General features: G+C 35.7%; 1 protein-coding gene across 3 annotated transcripts in view; it reads right to left on the reverse strand.

Annotated features, from left to right (window-relative positions):
• The window catches only part of DHX57 (DExH-box helicase 57), a 112,425-nt gene that overhangs the window by 18,458 nt on the left and 77,084 nt on the right, over window positions 1–16,883 (reverse strand). For all 3 annotated transcript variants that reach the window (XM_072409133.1, XM_072409132.1, XM_072409134.1), the window contains exons 12-21: window positions 16,159–16,370; window positions 14,914–15,030; window positions 13,702–13,798; window positions 13,446–13,619; window positions 7,478–7,678; window positions 5,991–6,267; window positions 4,350–4,445; window positions 2,454–2,537; window positions 1,057–1,194; window positions 258–332 (exon numbers count right to left, since the gene is read on the reverse strand). In XM_072409133.1, coding sequence (XP_072265234.1) covers window positions 258–332; window positions 1,057–1,194; window positions 2,454–2,537; window positions 4,350–4,445; window positions 5,991–6,267; window positions 7,478–7,678; window positions 13,446–13,619; window positions 13,702–13,798; window positions 14,914–15,030; window positions 16,159–16,370 — 1,471 coding nt within the window. The remainder of the gene's footprint in view (window positions 1–257; window positions 333–1,056; window positions 1,195–2,453; window positions 2,538–4,349; window positions 4,446–5,990; window positions 6,268–7,477; window positions 7,679–13,445; window positions 13,620–13,701; window positions 13,799–14,913; window positions 15,031–16,158; window positions 16,371–16,883) is intronic.

Here is a 16,883-nt window from a genome sequence, read left to right on the forward strand (position 1 = left end):
ACTTGAAAAATACATGAAACAAGTGAAGACCATACTTTAGGCACATGTGTAATGCATTTTTATGTACTGACTTCTTAAGGCTAGCCCACACCTGCTATTCAAAACCAAAATAAGACCAGTCTTGAACAATACAATTGCACTAAGTGTTAATCTACGTGTAAATTATATAGGCCCCCCTTCTCAAACTCATTTCAGCCCCAGAGGCTTATAAATTACATGAATAAATGAATAATATTTGTTTAAAATAAAGAACCCACCTGGACCACATTGGGATACAATGCCGCACATAACATTGCTGACATCAGCTTGGTGTTCTCTGCATTAATGTTCACCTGTACATAAAAAAAAAATATCCACAAACAAAATTAAGTATAATTAGTTCATAATTATATGATTTAGCCTTATGTTTGCTAGTATCTAATCATGGTCTTTAGTTGTAAATCAAATAGTGGGCAGATGGTCCATGAACTTAAATTAAAAAAATTAATAGCCAATTTTTCCTCATGGTAAAAAAGGGCTTTTACTGATCAATAAAACACACTAAAAATCACACTTTTCAATTTTCAGTATAAAACTGCCAATAGATAATAATGAACTTTCACAATCGACGGAATGTCACTTGATACATACTTCTAAAACCTTATGTGAGGTGTCTTCTGGAACTTGCTATGGAACGTCTATGTGGCTGAATGACCGTGGATTATCAATAGGTAAAAAATTGCAGGTTAAAATAACTTGATTTTAATCCTACCATATTAGTCTAGACTGGAAATTGTTACAATATCAGTTTTTGATTTAGTTATATGAATGTTGTATTTGTGCATTCATCTGGTTTATTACATGTTGGCTTATTTTGGTAAAGAATGTGTAGTATATAATGTACATGGATAGTGGACTATGCTTAACACACCTGTGGCTCTTTTTGGGCTATGTGGAACTCTTCTCTATATTTTTATCCCATAAATATGTAGGACGTTAGTAGCAAATCCTAAAAATACAATTGTCAATGTCACGTAATAGATTAAACGATTTAGGAGGCCTATTGTATTTACATACCTCTTCCCCAGTAGCTTCTATGACTCCATCTCCATTCTGTGCCCATCTCTTCTCAATATCTTTAGCTCGAAGACCTTCCCGCACAAAACCAATATCGGACAGCAGCTCTGTGAACTGTCTTTTCAGACTAGCTATTTCCTATAGAATTTGAAAAGCCCCCCAAAAATATTATCTGTATTTATTAAGGGAATGTAAATAATTTGTATTTTTCAGGTGTAAAAGAATTCAGCTTGATGTAAAAATATTTATCAAAGTGTTTTATTATTTCTATGTTTGTAATAATACATTGGAAGACATTTAAAATTTATGTAGCACAGCAAGGGTATGATAACAGTAAGATTGATTGTACAATGGATTTACTACAAGGTTTGGATAGGGGTTTATTTAAAAAGCAATGAATCCGACATTTCCCGAAACATTCCCTGGTGGAGAATTATTACAGCCATTGAAACACAAAGAATCTTCCAAGGTCTTGGGTTTTAATGGCAATAATTAATTTTCCACCAGGGGATATTTCAGTGAATGTCAGATTAACGGTTGATTAAATAAACATCATCGAGTCATAAATTTCACCCTCAGCTGCTCTAAATTAGTACTACACCAGAATAAAACCTATTCCCGATCATCTAATTATGCAGCTGTTTAAAATAAAATTATTTCCCCTTTTCAGTGACACAACTGTTTCAGAACTTCAAATCTGTAGCACCTTGCTGCCCAGGAGATGCAGGAGTCACAAATACACTTTAAACCTGACACAGGCTGCCAAACAAAAGGCAGCCTGAATTGTGTCAAATTGTTGCCCTAATTTATTTGATAAGTGGCCCCCCGTGTCTATAAAATGCTCTCTATAAGCCATGGAAAATTAATGTGAATTTTGGTGTTTTTCTTGAAAATTATTTGCAAAGTTAATTGGGCTTAATTAATTTTCAGTGAAAACACATGCACTAAAAATGTTTGCATATGTACACATCCCTACAAGACTATATATTAATTTACTGTGAATTAATTTAAATTATTTGAATTGTTTTATAATATTAAGTACATATTGTAGCACTAGTTTTACAATTTTAAGGTTTTGTGTATCAGGACATAATAAATAAAATTAGGTCCTGAGCAGGTTCTAAAATTAATTTTATTCTAACCACAGATATAAAACACACAAGAGATTTCAACATGCCATTCTTTTTTTTTTAACAAAAAGGAAATCATAACAAATAATCTTGTAACAGATGCACACATGTGCAAGCATTGTGTGTGTTTCCGAAAAAAAAAAAAAAAAAAAGTAAAATAAAACACTTTGCAAATGATCTTCAAGAAAACTAGATTTTTCTCTTGACGGTGCAAATGTGTGTATTTTTAAACATACACACAAACTATTAATTGTAACAACCACCTACCTGCATTACTTTTGAGGACAGAAAATTGTCACAGCAATACTGGAAACCGGCACGTGGGTTATCCTTCATGGCATTGCTCCAGCTCTAATCATGCAGAAATTAAGAGAAAAGAGACAACACTTTCTTAAAGGAATTTTAGTACAATTAACTGAACATTAAAGTTTTCAATACTTTACAAGATTGTCAAGACATGAGTATTCTGTAAAAATGGAGGCATTACATTCATTTTTTTGCTCCATGTTTTTATATAATAAATTACAGTTAAGTTCATAAAGATTTGGACAGAGACAACTTTTCTCTTATTTTGGTTCTGTACATTAACACAATAAATTTTAAATGAAGCAACTCAGATGCAGTTGAACTGCAGCATTTTAGCTTTAATTCAGGGGGTTGAAAAAAAAGATTGCATAAAAATGTGAGGAACTAAAGCCTTTTTTTTTTTTTTTTTTCACAATCACTTCATTTTAGGGGCCCAAAAATAACTAGACATTTTACTCAAAGACTATTTTATGGGCTGGTGTGGGCAATTCCTTTGTCATGTCATTATCAATTAGGCAGATAAAAGGTCAAATAAAAGAGTTTATTTGAGGGGGGGGTGCTTGTATGTGGAAGATTTTGCTGTGAACATACAACATGCGGTCAAAAGAGCTCTCCATGCTGGTGAAACAAGCCATCCTTAAGCTGCAAAAACAGAAAAAACCTATCCGGGAAGTTGCTATAATATTAGGAGAAACAAAGCACTGGTGATCTCAGCAACGCCAAAAGACCTCGACGTGCACGGAAGACAACAGTGGTGGATGATCACAGAATCATTTCCATGGTGAAGAGAAACCCCTTCACAACAGCCAACCAAGTGAACAACACTCTCCAGGAGGTAGGCGTATCGATTTCCAAGAATCCATTTCTTGAGAATTTCTCAAGAATAAAAAGACTAATTTGGACTGCTCAAAAACATCTAAAAAGGCCAGCACAGTTTTGGAAAAACATTCTTTGGACAAATGAAACCAAATTCAACCTTTACCAGAATGATGGCAAGAAAAAAGTATGGAGAAGGCGTGGAACAGCTCATGATCCAAAGCATACCACATCATCTGTAAAACATGGCGGAGGCAGTGGGATGGCTAGGGGGTGCATGGCTGCCAGTGGCACTGGGACACTGGTGTTTATCGATAATGTGACACAGGACAGAAGCAGCCGAATGAATTCTGAGGTGTTCAGAGACATAATATCTGCTCAAATCCAGCTAAATGTAGTCAAATTGATTGGGAGGTGTTTCATAACACAGATGGACAATGACCCAACACATACAGTCAAAGCAACCCAGGAGTTTATTAAAGCAAAGAAGTGGAATATTCTTCAATGGCCAAGTCAGTCACCTGATCTGACCCCAATTGAGCATGCATTTCACTTGTTGAAGACTAAACTTCGGAGTGAAAGGCCCACAAACAGCAACTGAAAGCCACTGCAGTAAGGCCTGGCAGAGGATTTAAAAAAGGAGGAAACCCAGCATCTGGTGATGTCCATGAGTTCAAGACTACAGGCTGTCATTGCCAGCAAAGGGTTTTCAACCAAGTATTAGAAATGAACATTTTATTTTCAGCTTTTTAATTTGTCCAATTACTATTGAGCCCCTGAAATGATGTGACTGTGTTAAAAAAAGGCTTTAGTTCCTCACATTTTTATGCAATCTTTTTGTTCAACCCACTGAATTAAAGCCCAAAGTCTGCAGTTCAACTGCATCTGAGTTGTTTAATTTAAAGTTTATTGTGGTAATGTACAGAACCAAAATTAGAAAAAAAGTTGTCTCTGTCCAAATATGTATGGACCTAACTGTATATTCTCATCACTATCATCTTGTCTATATTAGGATTTTACATTACATTTTTTTTCATTTACCTTATATGCTTGAAGTAGAGCCAAGTGATCACTACTTGCTACAGAAAATTCTTTCTTTTTCTTGTTGGCTTCATCTTTTTTATCCCAGGGACACACCTAAACACAAATCAAGGTGAATACACAGATAGACAAAATGTATTGTCATTCATTTATTTGCTTAATTTCTGATCAAATAAACAGTAACAATTCACAGCAAGAAATCAACCATGCCACATTCCAAAAAAAAAGACTTTTTTTTACTTTTTATTTTTACTGTAAACATATACACATGTATTCATAAAAACATAAAAAAATAATCTCAATCATTGTTCGATGCATTTCGTGAACACTAGGTCCATTTCTTCAGGAACCAATTGATATCTACAAATTCCATACCAATAATAACAATTACAATCACATTCCACAATATAACAATAAAATATCAATGAATGAAGTGCCCATCTCACTGCGCAACACTGAAAAGCTCCTTCTGCGCACACAGAAGGAGAAGGAGCAGCCCGAAGCCTCCTGGGATTCATAAATGTATGTAAGACATTTATCGAAAAGAAAAAAAAACAACACATTTTTACTTTATCTACCCTTCTATTTAAAGTAAGAATTATGGTGATAGGTCTGCTTTAACACGGTGGTAATTTTAATTAAGCATCAGTCATGGTGATGGTGTTTATTTGGTACTTTGTGAAATGGCAGTTTTTTTAATAACATGTCGAGCCGTTATATTATAAATATTGTATGCAATTTGTAGATCTAATTGGTTACTGAAGAAGTAGACCAATGAACAATGATTGAGATTTATTTTTAGTAAATACATGTGTATACATTTACAATAAAACATGTCTTTTTTCAAATTTGTGTTGAAATATTTCCTTTAAAAGTCCCTGATTGGTATTTTGTAATGGTTTTTGCTTAATTTCTGCTGACTTCCCCAACCTTTATGAAAAAAATCTAGTTATTTTTAGAGAGAAAATATGGTTGGATTACTAGCATTTTCTATCCCAGTTATCTATATGGCATTCTTTAAAGACACATGCGTAAAATAAATGGATGTGTGTTTAACCACATCCTGTGTGAACAAGCTTATTCAGCTTATTAACAAGCTTAATGGCCATATCATACAGCTGTAAATGCATATTCCAACTACCAAACCAGTTGCCTTTACATCTACTTAATACAATACCAATATAAAACTTCATATGCTTTTCATATTATTGTGTGGTATGCCAGTACAGGCACCTTTACTACATATCTACTCCACGTGTATGTAGATTTAGTGATTTGCCTTCCAGTCTGCTTAAAATGATCTGTTTACCTAAATAGTACTTTTGCAGCCTATATAAGCATAAAGAAGCAGTGCAGAGATGTCTTATTATACTGGCAGAAACTGCAATTGCAACACCTATACACAGTAGAGTATAAATCTTTAATAAAATTCTATACTGTTTTTTATGGCAAACCCTTCACCCAGTTATGTCAATCAGCCTAAATTCTCTTCTAAAAAGTAATACCAAATACTGTCCCTTTTCCACATTTTTCCCTAAAAAAAAATCACTACTGCAATATGCAACCTATAGTGTTACACACCATATTAAATCTATTTAAAATTGCTTACAAGAATATAATTAAAAAAAAAAAAAAACTTACAAAAGGAGACTTAAAAGCCAGGCTGGCAGCAATGGTGAGAGCAGAGTCGAGACAGCAAAAGATGGCACCAAAGAGCATTAGTTTACCGATCCTCACATCTACTGGCAGGGAAGCCAAATGATAACCCAGTGGTGTGAGAGTTTCTTGCTTAGTCAGTGCCCCAAGATCCTGAAGTCGTAGCTTAGAGGTTTGAACTGATTCCACTCTTGGGGGTTCAATTAACTGACACAAAACTGTATCCAGATGACACTCAGAAAACATGTCCAAAATCTTTATTCTAAGATAAAAAAAAAACACTCTTTTTAAATGTTTTTTTATAAAACAAAGAAGCATGTAAATTAAATAGGAAATAAGGGCTCAGAGTATTTGCTGTAGTTTGCACATTATGGCAAACTTACTCCCCTAACCTAGTATGCCCTACCCAGGGGTGAAGTCTGTTGCTTTTTCCACCACTGCATCGCATGCACATACATAGAAATACATTGTCCTGACTTCTTACAGATGTGAAGAGTAGAGCTGGGCGGTTAGCCCGAACCTGGTTCGGGGTAAGAAAACTTGCTACAAACATTTACCCCATACCAGGTTCGGGGTAGCTAAAAATAGAAACAAGCGTTACAGTGCAATCTGATTGTCATACAACATTGTATGACAATCAGATTACAACTGAAAAAAACCACTCCCGCAGCTCCCCCGGAGACCTCCGTCCTCTTCTGTCTTCTCCCAGCGTGTGCAGTGATGATCTCCGGGGTTTCCCGGGTGACGTCGGTGCATGCGGGAAATTCAAATGACTTTGTATTGGATTCAATACAAAAAAGCTGTATCGAGTCCAATACAAATAAATCTTTATATATACCGTATTTTTCGGACTATAAGACGCTCCGGCCTATAAGACGCACCCAATTTTGAAGGAGAAAAACCTAGAAAAAAAAGATTCTGAACAAAATACTAAAAAATCACTCTGTGTCAATGTATCCCCTTCTAATCACTCTGACACAGTGTTCGGACATATTTCTGTAAGTTATAGGCCTACAATTTAAAAAAAAAAATTTCATGAAAAACTGTACTGCTTTTGGTACAGAAATCCAGACATCAGTGAAACGTCCAGGAGGTTAATAAAATATATTAATGAATAAATAAATAAATAAATATTAAATAGTGAATAAAAATATAATTAGATGTACATAACACTTTGAAAGGAATTGTGGTTGTTAGTTTGACTTTTTCACTTGAAAGTTCAAAAATAGCTTGAGCTATTATACTCTAAAACAACCATAAAATAACAAGGAACAATACACACATTATATTTTCCTTTATAACTTACTGCCACTTTGATCTCCTGAAATGTTGTTTTCAACAACAAAACAAAGTAGATCAATGATCTAGAACAATTGTTATTATGACAGTGAAACATTTCAGCATTTTCAGAACAAAAAGTTCAAAAGAAAGCACAGATTTTTAAGTACACATATTTAAAACATAGCATATACCTTAAACAAAGCTGCTCTAGTGGAATACGATGGATCTCTGGAGGCTGCTGTTCCAAAAGATGATAGTGATAGTGGTGGCTGGTGAACAGGTGAAAGCACACACCTGAAGTCACACGGCCAGCTCTTCCTTTCCTTTGAATTGCATTAGCTTTAGATACCCATGTTTCCTCAAGGCTCTCCATACTTTTTGAGGGGTCATATCTAGGAAAGACAAGTGCAAAGGTCCTACAGTTTTAAAGGCTATTTAAACATATTTGCACAATTACAAAATCCAATACAACTGGAAGGAAAACGTGATGCTATAACTAACTGAAACTCTGTATGTTTAAGTCATTTGATGCAGTGGCTGCATTTATTTCACTTTTTCATGTTAGGAACATTTTCCAAAATTGAGAGGTACATTTCCTGAAATCACAAACATTGTCCCCCTTCCATGTCCTCTTCTGTATGCTACAAGTTTGAAAATAAGGTATAAACCTCTATTACAAGGGTGCCCAACCTACCCATCCGACCTGCGGAGCTGCCAGATCTGGCCCTCTGCCTGTTGCTTTGCAGGGGAGATGGCACGCGCATCTCTTATGTTCCTCTATGAGATTGTGCTGCCAGGAGAGGGAGCTTCCTGGGCATGCTCAGTTTTAGCTCCATGAGAGTGGGGGTGTACCATAGACCTGGCAATCAGATGTGGCTGCTTCCTGCCCACCGTGTACTGTGAGATAATCCCAGCAACTGCAGCATGAGAGCTGTGTCTGTGTCCATGCTGCTGTCATTATCCCCATGTATAAACCTTCATATCTCCTACTCAGAGTGTATACTGGATTTTTCAGGGTACACAGGGGACTCCGAGAGCTGTTTCGAAACCAAATTCCCCCTCCCCCCTTAAACATAAGTTGCCAGATACAGGGTTACAAGCATAAAATCCTAATACCAATCAGAGATGTTTTCACATTAAAGGGGGCTAGTTCAAGAACAGGGTCCCTAAATTTAGTTTGCATGTTAGGGACAACCAAAAGCCACATCCATGGCAAAGGGCATTAGTGTACTGTCAATTTGCTCTGTGCTTGTACTGTACTTGCATTGTACTTGCTTGTTCACAAAACATCAAGACTCTGTTCTGACTGCTGGTGAGATTGCGGAGCAGTTACCATTCTCCTGCCATAGAACCCTGCCTAGAGGAAAATGCTCATGATCATAACATGCTACCCTGTCCCATATAGTTATCCTTATATCTTATCTTATCTTATATCTTATACTTACTGTCTATGAACTCCAATTTCTCTGTGAGTAAGGAGAAATGTAACTGCAAGTGGGGGACTCCTGTGGCTAACTCTCCTTAAAATGTTGTCACTGCGGTGACATCATAAGATATGAAAACTATACCTGTCATACATAGCTGGCCACTTACCTCCTATGAGCCCAAATTTCCCAGGAACGGGGAGATGTAGAGATCTGAAGATGTAGTAGTAAGAACATGTACCTCTTGGCTGTCACATGAATATAATTTCTCTGGAAGTAACCATTGCACAGATTTTGGGGTACAAAGATTAGCAACCCCCCATAACAGACGGGACGCATTATATGGTGTAGTTTCTGCTCTTTGGTAAGAATGGGGAGTGGGGATCAATATATGACTGGCCAGCACTGTATGATAGCCTTAGTTTTGTATCTTTCAGTTATGAAATGTTGCATTAATAAAATGAGCATCAAATGCTGAGTGCAGAAATTCTTGATTTTTCATTTCTTTTATTTGGTGCATGTACATTACAGTAATTAGAAACCTTTCAATTTAATTTTAAATTAAAACTATTCTAGTTTTCAATATACATTTTAACTGCTTGTTTGCATTGGGCCCAGCGGGTTTTTTCTCAATGTCAACATCGGCCCCCAGATTAAAAAAGGTTGGGCACCACTGCCCATATTCTCTATAATATTATATAATATATTATATATATTATATAATATTATATAAACTATAATATTCTCTGCCCTATGAGTCTACATCTTACCTTGGTATCCAATTATAGCTGTATACTTTAACATCTCATCCCTAGCATGTAAAATATGGGGGAGTGTATTTTTGAAGGGTTCTAAAATTTACATAATGGAATTTACATAATTGCATTACTCGCTCCATAAAAAGCCATGGATAATATGCCAACAACTAACTGTTCGGGTCAATGTGTAATGAGGAACTTGTTAACATATTTTCCTAATCAATCAAAATTGTATGCTCAAAAAGGCAGGGCTCTTTTTCCTATGGTGTCCATGACTGTTCTGTACACTTACAACACTATAGTTACAGTACATAGTTACATAGTAGGTTAGTTTGAAAAAAGACGTAAGTCCATCAAGTTTAACCACTAGGGAAATAAAAACATAACAGATATAAAACCCTATAAGACATAGTTGGTACAGTTTGCTTTACCAGGGGAAAAAATGTCCTTCCTGACTCCATGAGGTAATAGGATGTTCCCTGGATCAACAGTGTCTGTTATCTTTACTTTAAATCCCTAATACCCAGGTATATTCTGTGCTTTTAGAAAAGCATCCAGCTTTTGCTGAAACTACTTCCTGAGGGAGCTGATTCCACATTTTCACAGACCTTACAGTGAAAAATCCCTTACTTATCCTTTTCCTCCAGAAGCAACAGTGCCCTCTTGTTCTTTGTAATGATCTCAAAAGTGAATAATTGGGAAGAGAGTTCTCTATATGGACCATTTATATGTTTATACAGGGGGATCAACGCACCCCTTAAACGTCCCTTCTCAAGCAAGAATAGATTCAGTTCAGCTAATCTCTACTCATAGATGAGCTCCTCCATTCCTTTTATTAGTTTAGTTGCCCTTCTCTGCACTCCCTCCAGTTTCACAATGTCCTTTTTGTGAACTAGTGCCCAAAACTGGACTGCATATTCCAGATGTGGTCTGACCAATGCTTTGTATGGGGGCAGAATTATGTCTCCATCTCTGCAGTCAATCCCTCTTTTAAGAAATTACTTTACTAGCTTAAGATAGGGCAGCACAGTGGCTCAGAAGTAGCACTCTTGCCTTTGCAGCGCTAGGTCCCAGGTTCGAATCTCGGCCAGGACACTATATGTGTGGAGTTTGCAGGTTCTCCCCATGTCTGCGTGGGTTTTCTCCGGGTACTCCGGTTTCCTCCCACATCCCAAAAACATGCAGAAGGGTTAATTGGCGTCCCCTCTAAAAAAAAAAAAAAAACTGACCTTTGACTACATTAATGACATAAGACTATGGTAGGGACATTAGATTGTGAGCTCCTTTGAGGGACAGTTAACGACATGACTATCGACTTTGTACAGCCCTGCGTAATATGATGGTGCTATATAAACACTGTGTAATAATAATAGATATTGCAGCTTGGCATTGCATGCTGTTATTAAGTCTATGATCTACCATAACCCCCAGATCCTTTTCCATTTCTGACTGCCCCAAATGTATTCCCCCTAGACAGTATGAAGCATGCATGTTGTTAACCCCCAAGTGCATAACTTTACATTTATCTATTTTAAATGTAATTTGCAACTTGGCTGCCCAATCAAACAGTACATCCAAGTCTGCTTGTAGATTATAGACATCCTGTATGGACTTAATTCCATTACATAGTTTGGTGTCATCTGCAAACACAGAAATTTTATTTTTAATCCCAAACTCTATATCATTTATAAAGATTTTCAACAGTAAAGGGCCCAACACTGAACCCTAGGGTTACACCACTAATAACCTTAGACCGTTCAGAGTATGAATCATTAATTACAACTCTCTGGATGCGGTCTTTAAGCCAGTTCTCTATCCATTACCAGATTGACTTTTCTAAACCTATTGACCCTAACTTGCCTATTAACCGTCTGTGGAGTACGGTGTCAAATGCTTTAGCAAAGTCCAAGTACACTAGATTGGGCAACTGCTATTCCACTGTTTACCTGTTTACTTACTTCCTCATAAAAAGAGAGTAAATTTGTTTGACAACTTCAGTCTTTCTTGAAGCTTTGCTGACTATCACTTATAATATTATTTTCCAGCAGAAACTCCCCAATGTGGTTCTTTATAAAACTCTCTAGGACCTTTCCAACTATGGACGTAGTTACCTGGTAATGACTTTGCTGCCTTTTTGAAGATAGGAACCACATTGGCCTTACGCCAATTCATTGGTACCATACTAGTGTCTAAAGAGTCTCTAAAAATTAGAAATAAGGGCTTTGAAATAACTGAGCTCAGCTCTTTCAGGATACGTGAATGTAATCCATCAGGTCCTGGTGCTTTGTCAACCTTAATTTTGCCTAACTGTTTCTCAATCATATCAATTTTGAGCCATTGTGACTCATTGCTATTATGAATTTGGACTTGAGCGCTGCCATTTTCCTTTGTGTACACAGAGCTAAAAAAAGTGTATGGTAAATCCGACATTTCTTTATCCCCAGTTACCAACACAGAGACATACTTTAAGGGGCCTACATGCTCAAATCTGATCTTTTTGCTAATATTATATTTAAAAAAATTGGGGTGTTTGCCTTACTTTTCTTTGCAATCTGTCTTTCATTTTGAAGTTTTGCACATTTTATCTCCTTTTTACATCCTTTGGTATATTCTTTATAGGTTACAAATGATGAAGGTGATCCTTCATTTTTATATTTTTGGAATGCCCTTTTTTTTGTTCCTTATGGCTTTTTTAACATCAGCTGTGAATCACAAAGGTTTTAGTTTTAGCCTCCTAAACTTATTACCCATTGGAATATATTTTTCAGTGTGCTTTTGTAGAACAGACTTGAAACATTCCAATTTCTGTTCTGTGTTTTTTGAGTCTCCCAATCCAAGTCACAGACAGCCGCCCTTAATAATAGAAAATGTTTTCTAATAATGGAAAAACATTTAAAATTAAATGTTTTTATCTTTCCTGTTTTTGCTTCCTGTTTACAGCTTACATTAAATGAAATCATATTATGGTCACTGCTACCCAGATTCTCTTTTATATGCACATTTGTTATAAGCTCTGCTTTGTTAGAAAGAACTAGGCCCAGCAGAATATCATTTCTTTTTGGGGCTTCTATAAACTGTACCATAAAATTATCTTGTATTAAATTCACAAATTTCCTCCCTTTTGCTGTTCCTGTAGTGCCATTACTCCAGTCAATGTCAGGGTAGTTGAAATTTCCCATGATTAAAATACTTCCACTTTTTGCTGCTTTTTCTATCTGTGCTAGTAGTTGATTTTCTATTTCTTCCTTAGCACTGGGGGGCCTATAGCAGACTTCACAAATTAAATGTGTTTTATGCATCCCCACATTCAACTCCAACCATAATGCCTCAACATCTCCTGTTCCATCCGCAATTTTGTCTTTCACATTCACTTTCAGATCACTTCTCAGACACACAGACAGACACTACCACCCTTTCGCTTGACTCTGTCATAACGAAAGAGAGTATAACCAGGAATATTGACAGGCAAGTCATGTGAAGAACTGCCTCTGTGTATGACATATAAGGGGAGTAACCAAGTAGTGTGTAGAATTTGTCTTATTGGGTCTGATTTATTAAAGCTCTCCAAGGCTGGAGAAGATACATTTTTATCAGTGAACCTGGGTAATCCAGAAAACCTGGAATTGATTTCTTAAACACCACTTGCTATTTGTTAGCAAATGTTTTCAATCCTGGACCAGATCCATGCTATGTTTGCTGGATCACCCAGGTTCACTGATAAAAGAGTATCTTCTCCAGCCTTGGAGATCCTTTTTAAATCATGTCCATTGTGTGTACATCAGTAGTGTATATTTATATTGCTCTACCTTTATGTATATATGCACTGAGTTATGGAAGAAGATAATGGTATATAACGTATTATTAATAATATCATTAATGATAACAATTATTACATTTGCACATAATAAAAGCCTGAATCTGGAGTTCCACTTGATTTTCTTAGAAATCTTAAAAATGATATGTAATATTTTTATTACCTCTTCTCTCTCATTTTGCCTGAGTCAATCACATATATAATATCATCAATAGTGATGGAAGTTTCTGCAATATTGGTGGAAATTATTATTTTGGTAACCCCTGGTGATGGTTTTAAAAATACAGCCTGCTGCTCTTCATTTGACAAAGATGAATGCAATGGGTAGATCACACATCTGCAGAAAAAAAACAGATGAAATAATAAATGTGTATTTTTATCTTGCACACAATCTCTCGTTAGTATGCAGATGAACATACCGCTTGCTGCGTCGATTGCTAAACAAGGCATTGGATTGGAGTTGTTCATATAATAATTTAATTTCTGCCATGCCAGGCAAAAATACCAAAACAGCACCTATATTAAAAAGAAATAAAAAATGAAACACATAACGAGCCTAACAAGGAAACCTTTGTCAGACCATTAAAGTGCATGCCACCTTTTAGAAAAAAAATCTGTATATTTCTCCAATAAATGTACATGGTCTCAATTTTATTTCTTTCTTACAAAAGCTGTAAAAACACCCATTTATCTTCCAAAAATTCGGTACGTTCCTGACCTTGTTAGATTCAACAACACTGCCTTTTTCTGCACTAAAATCCCAACCAGCACCACCAGTACTGCTTGTTAGTCTACAGAACAATTTTTCACCCCTTTATGTCCTTCTCTTCAGTAATAGGCTTATTTCTTTCCCAGCAAAACAATGTTGCTTTGACTTATAAGAGCTTGTTCACACACGCTGTGTGTAGGGAAAGCGCACTTGAGACATGTAAGTCCCAGGTGCATGAGGAAATCAAAAGTGAAGCTCTTACCATCCTCCTCTGCTAACCAAGTCTGATTTTGATTTTAAAGTAAGTAATAAAATATGTTTTTCACTAAAGAAACAAGGTTAAAAAAAAAAATAATTGCGGAGACATTCTCAAGTGGTGTTGGGCTAAATTTTGGTAATAACAGGACATAAATTAAGGCATAAGGCATATTTAAATATGTAAACAACAAGGTAACTGTAAATATGCAGTAATTTTACCATTTCAAAAGCACTATTAATATAAGCACCCTTATTTACTAGACAACGGACAAAAAAGATGAATGACATACATGATATCTATAAAAATGTAAACTTCATTCTAACAGATGTTTGGATTCCCTTTGGTATCTGAATGTAATGTTACCTGCCAAGAATATGATATAGGCATTGCTGTGTGCTATAAAAACAGACTTTGGCAGGCTGCCAGCCCTGTAATGTAAATAGCCAACAGGTGCTGCCAAACCATTAGAAACCTATTGAAGCCAAATTCTAGAGCCTTTAAAGTGATACTGGAGAAGGTTTAACAAATCATTTCACATTAAAGCATCTAGAGAGGTAGGGGATGGTAACATTATTTTACTGCCTTTAAAGAAAAAGTAAATAGTTTCAAGTCCTTTATGTCTAGGCAAAAATGCACTTTAACTGCTCCGTGGTATTTACCAACCTGGTGGGTAGGAGTGGTTTCCATCAATTATCCATTCCAGCAATAATTCAATCAACTCAAGATTAATTTTATCCAAATCCATGTTAGAAAGTGTATTAATAATAGATTTGCTGACATCTGTGATGAAAACAGAGATATTACTACAGACTGAAGCAAATTCCACATTCTCACCTTTTATAAGAACCTTTACAATTCATGAAAAGTTGTATTACATTATTGTGCCACTTTTTTTTTAGTAACTAACTAACTACTAAAAAATTAAGACATGGAAGTGTAACCCCAGCCAAAACTGGTAAGTTTTTTTATTTATTATTGTTTGGGCTCCATTAGGGGAGAATTCCCCTCAATCACTGATCACTTTATTTAGTAACCAATTTAGTCAACAGAGATGAACTCAACTGTAAATAATTTCAAAAGGAGTTCCAACCCTTTCTTACTCCCATGTGTTCTTAGTATAAAATATAGGTGCTGTTGCAAATTTATATCACCAGAGTCACACTCAGAAAAGTCCAGAAAATGCAGCTATCACTTGAAAAAGATGGAATAAAATATCCCTGATCCCATCACCATCCTCAGGGTGGAAATGACTGAATGCACTCACCAGACATCTTAGACCATAGCAATAAACGAATGGTTGATTGTGCTATTGAAACAGAAGACGCAATTCCAGTGAAACAAGTCAAGCTGTCAATTGAACGGAGTAAGCGGTGAGCCAGAACTGACAGCAGTGGAGTTTTCCTATGTCTGCCTTTGAGATGAAAAAAGCTAAGTGCCAGAATTGACAGCTGGACATCAGGAGTCCTTGGGAATGGCATAATCTGATTCAAAGCACAGTTGCCCAATAGTTAATTACTATGGTTTAGGAGATCTGCTGAGTGCATACAGTCATTTTTTCCACACTGGTGATGGTCATGCACAGCCAGAAGCAATGTAAGCAATTGAAGCATATTTTTTTCCTTAAATGATCATAAAACTATAGTTAAGAAGACCTAAAACAACTCTACGACTTATTTAGTTATCTCTTTACCCTCAAACAAAGGAGCCTGCTTTTAGAGCAGTGTTATGGCCTAACCATGCCCATGCTTCTGCTTGAAAAAAAAAAAAATCTGCACATTTGTAAATCACAGCTGCAAAAAAATAAATATTACTACAGCAATAATGTAAAATACAACAATTTGTGTATTTTATTGGCCTATTAATAATAGATATAAATTGTAAAGACCTCAAGGTCTATGATAATATTACCACTGTAACGTGTACATAGCTCATTGAAGCTCAGTTGTTGATCTGGCATATTATCTTTTAAAACTCTGGATTCCTGTATCCTTAGTGCACCATTGATTTCATAATCTAATTCTCCCAATATTTCTTCATAGCTCTTCCCTTTGTTTGGCTTTTCCTTTGTAGATGAATGCCTGGAGGAACGATGATATGGGCTTGTATCTTCAATAACATACCTAAAAAGAATTTGGTGGAATCATAAAACCTTTACTATACAGATAATAAAAGGGATTGGTTATTGAGATTGGTTGGCATTTCAGTTTTATTTAGCCAACAGTAACGGCACACATTAAAACAGCTTTTGACAGCTATATCTTTAAAATTCAAATTTGTTCACACAGAATTTTTGATGGTGCAACATGTGTTCATTTTTTAGAGTCAGTTTTTTTAAATGTTTATATGTTTTTTTTTTTTTATTTACAAAAAAAGTAGATAAAAGTGAAGAAATGTTCAATTTTACTTGGGACAAATCACAATTGTACAAGATTATTAAGGTTTTTAACACAGAAAAAAAAGGATTGTAATTTTTTTAGTTTGTTTATATATATACATGGCTGTGTATATGTGTAATGTAGGATCAATTGTCAAATGACTTGTGCAATAAGAAGCATGGCCATAATGTAAATAACTTGTCATTACTGATCATCCCAGCCATCCTGGAATTAGAAATACAGGGATATTGGATACTG

Source organism: Pyxicephalus adspersus, chromosome 4 (assembly GCF_032062135.1).
Source record: "Pyxicephalus adspersus chromosome 4, UCB_Pads_2.0, whole genome shotgun sequence".
Taxonomy (NCBI): domain Eukaryota; kingdom Metazoa; phylum Chordata; class Amphibia; order Anura; family Pyxicephalidae; genus Pyxicephalus; species Pyxicephalus adspersus.